We start from the raw sequence: 10,678 nt of genomic DNA on the forward strand, positions 1-10,678 counted from the left end.
TTGTGAATCAGAAATCAGGAATTCAAGAATCTGAATTTAACAGAATCAATTATTCTGAGCATGCTCAGTTGCTCTGTCAGTGTACTACAACGATGTAATTTTTGATGAAAATGTTGAACATGAGTTGACAGAGCCATCTCGATGCTGAGAAAATAAGGGTATTTAAAGGTGTGTTTTCGAGCAATTGGTTGGCGAACAGGCAGAAAAGCGAAAAAAAAATGAGGAAGAACTCCTGTGTCTGTGCGAGAGGCTGAAATAAAAGATGAGTGAATTATGAAGATTTTTATCAGAAAATAATTATAGATTTTATATTAGATGTATTAAACCTGATGCAACTACAGGTAGAAAAAATTACTTTTTCAACTGAAGTTTTCTATTAAAAATTAAATTTTAACTGAAAGAATTAAACTAAATTAAATATTCATGTTTCTTTATTTTGAATGTTAGAAATGAGTGTTCAACTTGGGACATTTAATTGTACTTAGCGTATGTTACTATGACAATCAACAAATTCGAGAAGAACAGTAGACAATGACTAAATGCATGGCCACAGCCAAATCGCCAATGCACTATTCCCATAAGCATGGGTAAGTGGAAGTTCATAGCCAAGCGTACTGCGGTCAAGAACAAAGGAATAAATTACGTGACGAGACCAAACCGATTTGTCGTCGATTTCCGGGTTCGAGTGGGTTTCATATAATGGAAATCACTTTTCAGTTCTCGTTGAGGCACAAACGTATTTAAATGAGTTGGTAAACAAGAGACGATGCAGATTTCCACACTCCTACAGTTCGACTAAAGTTTACAAACACCACGGTCAGTTACACAAAGTCACCCAAATTCAAATGGGATTTTTAAATGCGTTGGGGAACATAAGATGAACAATTGTGCATACATATATGACGATTCCACGTTATGACGCAGCGTGAAAATGACAATTTAAAACTTTGCATGCAGATTTCCCGGAGCAGATTTACATGTACTACAGTTCGATAAGTTTACAAACACCACGGCCATGCACACATAATCCATCAAAAGGAAACTGCAAGTCGTATAATGCCAACAAAATACAATGATTTCACAACTTTCGTAATACGTTCGCTAAGAAAAACGCGACCTTGATTTCAGCATTTGCAACTGAAAACAGCCCCTCCCCCTCCGCGAAATTAACACAAATCGCTTGCGAACGGGAAAAGTGGTGTACAGTGGACATGAACACTTGAAAGAACAGCTCATGGAACACAAAGCCAAAACTATCAGAAATTCGTAAAACATAATTCGAGTGATGGTATAACAAAATGACCCACAATTCAAGTATGAAAAAAAACATTTTCATAAACAATTTTTATTGTATAAAATACACTTTGAAAAGAAACATGATTCATAAACATAAATCTATTTGAATACATTCTTACTACAAATTACACAATACTTATTTTTCAATGGCGTTTCTTCACATCATAAACGCTTGGAATCAAGCACATTTTATAGCTACGCGCAAAATAGTTCATTATTTATTGCCCAACTGTGAACAAACGACATCATTCTGTTAACATCACCACAATTTCATAAAATCATTTATAAGTAAAATGCAGTACAATTTACTCCAAAAACAAAACAATTTTCTTGGTACATTCCTACATTCTTGCATATTAAATGAGGGGTTCAAACACATTCCAAGCTGAAAACTTTTCTTGGACTAATAACAAAGCTGGTCAATCAGATCTGAAAAAAAATACGTGCATATGTAACACATACTTGTTCTCAACCTGCCAAGTTTCATTTACATCTGCTGCTCAGTCCCTGAGAAAATATGCGAGATAGTCGCCTCAACGGGGACTAAATAGTTGTTTTTAAAAGATAAACTGAGCATTGAAGAATATTTTAACATTATTTACAATGATAACAGCTCGTTGTCGAAACGAAGCTTACCCATTCACGCTAGTCGCAATAAACATAATCTTGAATAAATTTTAGGCTTCAGGAAAGCTTGAAATGTCCAATAAATGACGCCAAAATATTAGAAAAAACAATTTCAAAAAACTGTCTTTCTTGGTCCCATTTTATTTTTTTAAAAGCCCAAACTGCCGTTTAACGGCCCAGGGCGAATTGACGGCATAATCCGGTATATTGTTTCATTGCATATACATACTAGAACTGTTACAGAATATATTTTCTTAGTAAATAAAATAGAAAACAAATATCATATAAATCGATGTAATTTGTAAAGAAAGTAATTAGGTTGCTCTGTATTTACCTTTGTTGTGTCTATCACCTCATAAGTATAATTAATGTCTTCAATGTTCTACAATAAAATATAATGTACAACTACAATATCTAATTACCATCATGATTCATTCAGGCTAATTGTCAATTCAAAAAAAAACAAATTGTGGTTTTCTATAAACTAATTTGCATTAAATTTATCAATAATGTTTTCACTTTGTGACTGTATGCGATTGTTACGTGTTAATATGTTCTCTTACCTCGGCTGCATCTAATTTAGGTTTTTCATATACATGTTCTGCATCTTTAGTCATTGTAGAAAGTGTTGTATAATAACCACGCGAGTCCGACATAGTCTTTAAAACAAAACAAAAAGAATACCTACATATAACACTTAAACAATACAACTACTTTAAATAAATACACGGATACATGTTTCTACCGTTTATACGTAAATGATGTTGCCGATAACACTTTCAAAACTAGTTTATTTGACAAGATTTTTTTTACTATTTACTAATACTGTGATCTAATTTTAATGTGAATGAGTTAATGTATTCAAATAAATTGTCAATATCCACGCTATGCACCACACAGAAAAACATAGAAAACATGGCAATTTCCTCGTCATTATTTAACATAGAGCATACCTGTTTTGAAAAACTTCGTTTAAGACGCTTATGTAAAACAAATGCGATGATATTGCCAGTCACTGAGCAACACAGAAGAACTGTAAGTAATTCTGCCACACCGACACATATGATACACGAATTTTGGGCAGTTTCTGGAATATTATGCAATAAAATAAATCAAATACATTATATCATTGAAATACACCATTGAGGTAAATACTACATTACATCCATGAATACATTAAAATGATATGAAATACAATTTCAGTTCTAACTTGGCATGTATCATCACTCAGATTCAAGTAGTTATTTTGTTATGTTATTTTGATTGGTGAACCACTTAGTACATCCATAAAACATTGAAGGCCATATTAAAAATTCTTGAATTACATGTATCTACATTTGTATTGTATATATAAATCATAAATGGAATATGCATAGTGCTACATAAATAAACAACTTATATGGGACTGTCAATGACTTTATTTTACATTTACTATCCTAGTAAAGGCCCACGAGTCTATTTTGACAATTTTGCATTTGCACATGCTCTTGTGTGTACAAGGTCAAGAAAGGCCCATCCCACATTTTAGTGACAATTTGAACGTTCAGGCACCCCTTGTTTTTACCAGGATAAATACGGTATAATGTGTTGCTGGTTATTAGAATAATATTGATTTATCACCATTCTCAGGATTTACTGCTACACAATTATAAAATCAAAGATAGCTTAGAAGGGTTAAGAATTAAATGTTGGAAATAAACAGGTCTGTCATTTATCCAGAATACGTTACAGAATACAAATATGGGCATCATTTAGTAACATGTTCATGAAATTACACTATAATAGCCACATTATACAAATTAACTAATATGCAAATTATTCACAATACTAACATGGCATACACATTACATCAATGCACACGACTACTAAATTTGATCCCAAACTGTAGAGTTGTTCATGAGGTAATCCCGAATTAGTAATCAAAGAAAGCTTAGAAAGAACTCCCGTGTGCTGAGAGTATTTGATACATAATAAAAATCATTTCAAAATTTAAGATTTCCTTTTTGAACGAGAAGCTTGGGAACTAATTTTTGTCTGTTATTTGTGATGCCTAACATAAAAAAAATGACTCACTTTATCAAAATTTGTAATACATACAGAAAATATATTTGATTTCTCATCCACGGTTTTTAATCTAATTAGTTTCAGAGCACCTCTGCAATGAATTCAATTTCAATCTGATTTTTTAGATATCAGAAATGGGCTAATAATAGATAATCAACATTAAAGTAATAATGTCTGTGCATTACCTCAATGAACCAAATGAATTATTATACAAATTGTGATAATTAATCATTATTAAATTAGTGGAAAGCTGAAAAGTAAATTATTAAGTTAGGTAATTATTAATAACGAATAAAAACATATAACTAATTTGATCATCACATTGTGTTAGAGTAAATATGTACCAAAATTCTTGTCCCAGACCATCTACGCACGAAGTTTCATTGAAATGTGATTGGAACCGAAAATATGAATTATTAAACAAATTAATTAATTAATTAATATGATCTGATTTTAATTCGAAACTGAGCAGGTCTGTGCATTGTTCTAGAGCATCAATGTATCAATTGAAATGGAATAATTAGTACAAGTGATAAAAGCTGAAATGGCTAATTATGTAAATTAGGTAATTAATATACACTGAATTTAACCCAAAACAAATCAGGTCTTTGTATTAGAAGATCTTAGAAGATCTATAAGATCTATAAGATTCACTGATAGTAATAGTAATAGTACTTGAAACATCAATACCTAGAATTGCCGAATTATGCAAATTAGGTAAATAATATTTCACTTATCTGTGCATCATACTATGTAGCTATGCAAGTTTCATTGAAATGTGATGATTAGTACCAGAAATATCAGTGGAAAAGCTGAAAATTGACTAATCAATATGCAAATTGGGTTAATTATATGCATGGAATGTCAAAACAAAACATATATGTGTATTAGTCCAGAGCATCTATGCACGAAGTTTCATCAAAATCTTATGAATGGCTCTTTAGATATCAGTGGAAGAGTCACGGAACAGCTAAAAATTAGCTAATTGTCATGATAATCAGGTAATTAATATGCATGGATTTCAACTAAAACCTAATCATATCTGTACATTAGCCTAGAGCACCTATGCACTAAATTTCATTAAAAACCAACACACGGTTCTTGAGATATCGCTAGAACGGACAGACACACACACACACATACAGACAGAGTAACTGCAAAGACTCCCATTGTGTGCTTTGCACAGGGGAGTCAAAAACAATATGCTAAATAATTTACATATGCAAATTATCCACAATAGTAACATGACATAGAGATTACATTAATGTACATCCTTATCACATTTGGTTGCGTTGTTCATGAGGTATTTTACGTATTTAACTTCAACAGATTTAGCCCAAAATGTAATCGGGTCTGTAGTATGCCCCAAAGCATGTGTGTACCAAATTACATCGAAATATCAACAGATCTGTAGATTTCTGTGGAATAGACCCACACACCCACCTTAAACTTAAAAACTCACATTGTGCTTTAATGCTAGAAAAAAAGAGCCAGAAAGACAAATGGTTTATTAGCAAACAAATTTATTTGTACATTATATCACGATAAACTAATAAAAATAAAAGGTATATTTGGATTGAAAATGAAAGAACTTGCACATGAAATGTGGGCTACAAAATGTCCACTCAAGTTGACAGACCCTTACATTCATATTCAATTCGTCAAGAATACTTCAAACAACATATTTTATCACACATGCACAACACAAACATGAGGCTGTACAATCTTTTGAATATAGACGTAACTCCAATTTAGATGTCAGGGAAGAGTGATAAGCGTCACATCACAGTCATTCAAAAAAACTGTTCACGTGATGAAAACAAAACTCAGTATATTTAATGCAATATGCATTTATTTTTTTCTTCGTAACGGAAAGTATATTCTGACAGAAGTTTCAAATGAAAATAAACACGAATGCATTGCTTATTGATACGGTTACTAGAAAAGTATGGTACAGAGGGTACGGTAACGCAATCCAGCCATGCTTCGGCTCACAAGTGAACTAACTTGATTTTGAAGTGTTGAAATTCTTGATTATTACTCAGTAGTGATCACAATAACGCACGAAAAATAAATTCGTTCTATTGTTATCAAATGCAAGTAAAATTCTACTTAGTTTCACCGTAAGCAAATGATTTCGGTCACATGTAAACGATTGATGCGATACGACATCCGCCATGTTGTATGAATGCACACGAGACGTTTCTTGATCGGATAGGTCAAGTCGCTAATTAACCAATCAAAATGCTGCATGCTGCCCATATGTTTAAATTACCTTAGTTCATTTAAATATGCAAATTTGAGTTCAGCGATTTGATGGTGAACGCAAAACGGAAGGGTTTCATCGATAATTCAGTGTGATATTTTATCTTTGATTTCCGTCAAGAAATTAGTTGTTTTCAAAAGATAAACTGAGCATTGAAAAATAATTTAACAGTTCAACAGCTCATTGCTGAAAACTTGCAGCACACGGGCGTGTTCATACGGAGTATTGACAAAGGTTGCCACAAGAACAAAAGCAGTTTCACTGTGCGTCTGACATCCTATCACTGCTGAATAATAAAGAGCTGTGAATATTTTTAGGAACGTTGTCGAAACAAATGAAAAGGATTAGGAAAAAAATTGTACATATCACATTAGAATCATTCGCATTTGACATGACAATAATATTGATCTGGTTCCAGTAGTTTTATTTGATATTTTAGTGAATGAAAAAAAAATACAAAAAGTATGTCGCATGGTTTTGGTGCCAGCACAATCTCAAAAATATTAAAAATTATATTATTTATTGATTAGCATATTTGGGAGGGAGACAATAAACCCCAGTCAGTTCTCAATGTCTCCCTGGTCTAGAATTGTAATTATCTATTATTAACACATTGTATACTTATATACTTTGTAGACTATTTGGGTATATGGTGTACTAGATCCCACAGTATTTGTAGCTGTACATATTGCCTCTAATAATATATTGTGAACACATAGTAGAAAGCAGTTGAATAAATATTGTTTGACTTATTGTACTAGCAAGCCATAGTTAATAAGTCCGACAACAGATGCCGCTAAGAGAAACGTTCCCCTTCTATACCCTTCCTCATTTATGATTCGAGCAAGGCAATAAAAGGAGTTACTGAATTGCTACACCATCCCCAATACATCCCTTGTCTCAAATTATGAACCATATTTGTGAAAGGAAAGTAATCCAAGATTAGTACTGAATATTACTTACTGCCAGTTTTCAAAACACTTGACTTCACTTCTTGTTCACCCTTGGTGTTAGTTGCTAGCACCCATACTGTATACTCAGTATCTGCTTTCAAACACTCTATTGTATATGTATAGGATTCTGAACCATCATCTTTCATCTCGGTTGATTTAGCTTCATCCAGAGTTTCCAAGTTCTGGTATTTCACCGTGAATGTTTGAGGGCGCCCTCCATTAAATCCGGCAGTCCAGGTGATTGTTATGGTTGTGTCAGTGACGCTTGTCTCAGTTATTGTGGGTTTCTCAGGTATGGCTACAAAGTGGGAATTTAGATTGTAAAACATTTTGGCATAACATAGTAGTTATAGCATAAGACTCACGACCATTAGAACCAAGTTCAAATCTTGTCATAAACTCAACACCAACAACCCACAACCATGGGCGAGTGTGCCGCAGAGAGTTCCACTGGCGGAAATTCACTAAGTTTTGCGACTTTGGGGGAAACCATGATTACTGTCTACAGGTTCTTGTGTTGGATCAAACCTGGTTGATGCCAGGATAATACATTAAATTGCCATTTGATATAGAGATGTCCACACAGCCCTGTCATGAAGTCCTAAACATGAATATACTTCAGTAGCAAAACTTCTCTATGTGTCAACACGAGTACTGGCAGTTTCCACATACAAAAACAAGCAGCCTCCGCAGTTAGCAATGCACATTTCAATTAAAGAACTGAATATATCATTAGAAAATCAACAAATCTGAGCGAAGTCTACCCAGGGTGCCTATATATATATGTATGGTATCAAAGCAATCAGACTGCTGTTTTGAACAATAATTCGAAATATCACTTTTTACCAAAAATATTCTCCGAAATTGAATAATCGAAAAAATCATCGTGAAATGAATGAATCTGTGAGTTGCCTAACGGTAGTACCTACATGTATAATATATAAAAGCAATTCGACTTGCGGTTTTTAACAAGAAGTTGACACGGACGATGGACAATCACTCATATGATAAGCTCTGCTTTACAAAGTCAACAGTGAAGCCAACAAATCAGAGGAGTGACATTCAATGTATTACATTTTGAGCCACTTCAAAATAAATTATTTTACTTAGGCTTTGTTTTCTGGAAAAATGTAGAGCACGATTTGACACATTCTTATAAATGTACTATTATTTTGTTATTTTTGGACAAAAAGATAATTTTCTATTTTGTTGACCATGTGCACTGCTGGATGCTGAAATTGTGGTGCAACATTCTACAAATTTATCTATAATATCTTTATTAAATCAGACTAAATGGATACCATGAAACAACAGGCCCCCAAAGTAATATTCTTCACTACTTACTTATTGGAACAAGTTCAATCTGCAGCGACTTTGTTCCAATTTCGTTATAGGCCATACAATCATATCTGCCGTAGTCTTTTGCAGAATTCACTTTCTCAATTGTTAAGGTACTAATAAAAAGGTTATCTTCGTATTTCTCAGCTATCTGTAATCCTTCAACGTCATTGGTTAGCTCACCACCAGCTGAGTTCAACCATTTGAACTGGGGATCAGGGAAAGCATCGGATTTGCATACGAGAACTGCCATTTCATCTTTATCAACTGCAACTTTGTCAACAGCATCAACTATATCAGGAGAATCTAAAAATAAAAATGTACCGTTGGTGAGAGATAGCAAAAAATAATTAACTTTATTTTTATTAGTCAAACACAAACTTTACAATAGATACAACAAACATTGATAATGCATAGTTAAGTATTAGCTGTAGTCGATGTAAATGTTCAGTACAAGTGACATGTAGAAATGAAAGATCAACACTAACACAGATAATAAATTGTTTTACTGTCAATATAGTACCTACGTCGAAACTTTGAGCTGAATCTGATTATATCTTACAGAGGAAATAGCATGAAAGAAAAATGTATCCAGTCGGGTATTGTTGTTTACGTATCTCCAAAAGAAATATGGCTTGCACCCTAACCTAATATGCAATATGAAAATGCCTTATTCTAATTTTAACTGAATCAGGCCATATCGCCCTGTTTAGCTCTAAGAAACAGTTCGGACATGTTACAGAATGATATTTTATGTGTTTTTTTTTGACAAATTTGATAAAATCTCAAGGCAAAACATGTTGTTTTGTTACCGTGCGATATACGACATACGTACAAACTTTCAGGTGAATCAGGCCATATCTTTTAGAGGAATCGACACAAAAAAGGAAAAGAAAAAAAAAACATGGCCGCCAGTCAGCCATTTTGGCCTAAATTTTGAAAAAAATAAGACGTGCACGTGCAACCCAATATACATGATCATCATACATAGTTTAATTGGAATCACCCTATTCATCCATAAGAAACAGTTCCAGACACGTTACAGACTGATTTTAAGATATTAAACAAAATGGCCGCCATTTCGAAAAAAATGATCAAATCTCAAAACAAAACACAGTGTTGTGTTATCTTGAAGTATAGTACCTATGTACAAACTTTGAACTGAATAAGGCCATATCTTATGGAGGAATCAGCATGAAAACGGGAAAAATGACCGTCAATTGGCCATCTGGACCGAATCTCGGAAAAAAAGGTTATGTACAAAGTGTGATTGAAATCGCCCTGTTCAGCTCAAAGAAACCGTTCCAGAGACGTTTAAATATCAGAATTTAGCAAAAGTGAGGGGAAAATGGCTGCCAGTCAGCCATATTTAATCAAATCGTAACGAAAATCAGCGCGCATATGGAGATCATCATACCTTGTCTGTATACCAAGTTTGAACGAGATCGGTCAAGGGGTGCCTGATAAATTGCTCCAGACGTTCACACGGACGTACGGATTGAACACAGGAACGGACGGAACCCAAATTAATATTCCCAGTTTTCGGACTTCGTCTATGTAAAGCTTATTTACAACAAAGTGCGGAACGTAGGAGGATGGGAAGTGATCAAGGTTAGAAGAAAATTCAGTAAATTGATTGTTGACTGCTTATGTTATTAGATATACATTTATGCCATTGTAACAGTGAAATGTGAGATTTGATGACAGATGCGACTATTTTGGTTTGCAGCAATTTAAACTAATGAAATCTGTATATTGGTTTGCACACTCCCTGAACAAGTTCAAGATTAAGATGAGCACACATATTATGCAAAAAGTGAAAATGAGCGAGTCAAAAGTAGACAGTGTTCTATTTTAGAGTGTACACATTTTCACGAGTCTGAAAATTACAATTTTGTAGCAGTGACAAAATTGTTACAAAAGCAATCAAATTATCGAAGATTCGAAACCACGACTGTTCTTATTTGATAACTCAGTGATTATGTAATGCATTCTTACTTACAGTGGATAACAAGTTTTGCCGAGGCTGAAGCTTCTTCATCCATGTTATCGTAGAACTTTGTTGTTGCTTTACAAGTGTAGTTACCGCCTTTAGATCTATCGACCGATGCAAAGCTTAGATATTCCATATTCT

General features: G+C 33.6%; 1 protein-coding gene and 1 long non-coding RNA gene across 2 annotated transcripts; both read right to left on the reverse strand.

Moving 5' to 3' along the window:
• Window positions 1-1,329: 1,329 nt before the first annotated feature.
• LOC146746054 (uncharacterized) lies at window positions 1,330-3,010 on the reverse strand. The gene is made up of 4 exons (XR_014929562.1): window positions 2,877-3,010; window positions 2,487-2,582; window positions 2,258-2,305; window positions 1,330-1,725 (listed from the first exon to the last, which is right to left on the reverse strand). It is a non-coding gene; the product is annotated as an uncharacterized LOC146746054 (long non-coding RNA).
• A 4,198-nt stretch (window positions 3,011-7,208) lies between these two features.
• LOC146746055 (nephrin-like) lies at window positions 7,209-10,677 on the reverse strand. The gene is made up of 3 exons (XM_085498924.1): window positions 10,547-10,677; window positions 8,551-8,850; window positions 7,209-7,504 (listed from the first exon to the last, which is right to left on the reverse strand). The coding sequence occupies exons 1-3, from the start codon at window positions 10,671-10,673 to the stop codon at window positions 7,209-7,211; spliced, it is 723 nt and encodes a 240-aa protein (XP_085355050.1). The 5' UTR covers window positions 10,674-10,677.
• Between the last annotated feature and the right edge of the window lies 1 nt (window position 10,678).

Source organism: Saccoglossus kowalevskii, chromosome 5 (genome assembly GCF_978046115.1).
Source record: "Saccoglossus kowalevskii chromosome 5, keSacKowa6.1, whole genome shotgun sequence".
Taxonomy (NCBI): Eukaryota; Metazoa; Hemichordata; class Enteropneusta; family Harrimaniidae; genus Saccoglossus; species Saccoglossus kowalevskii.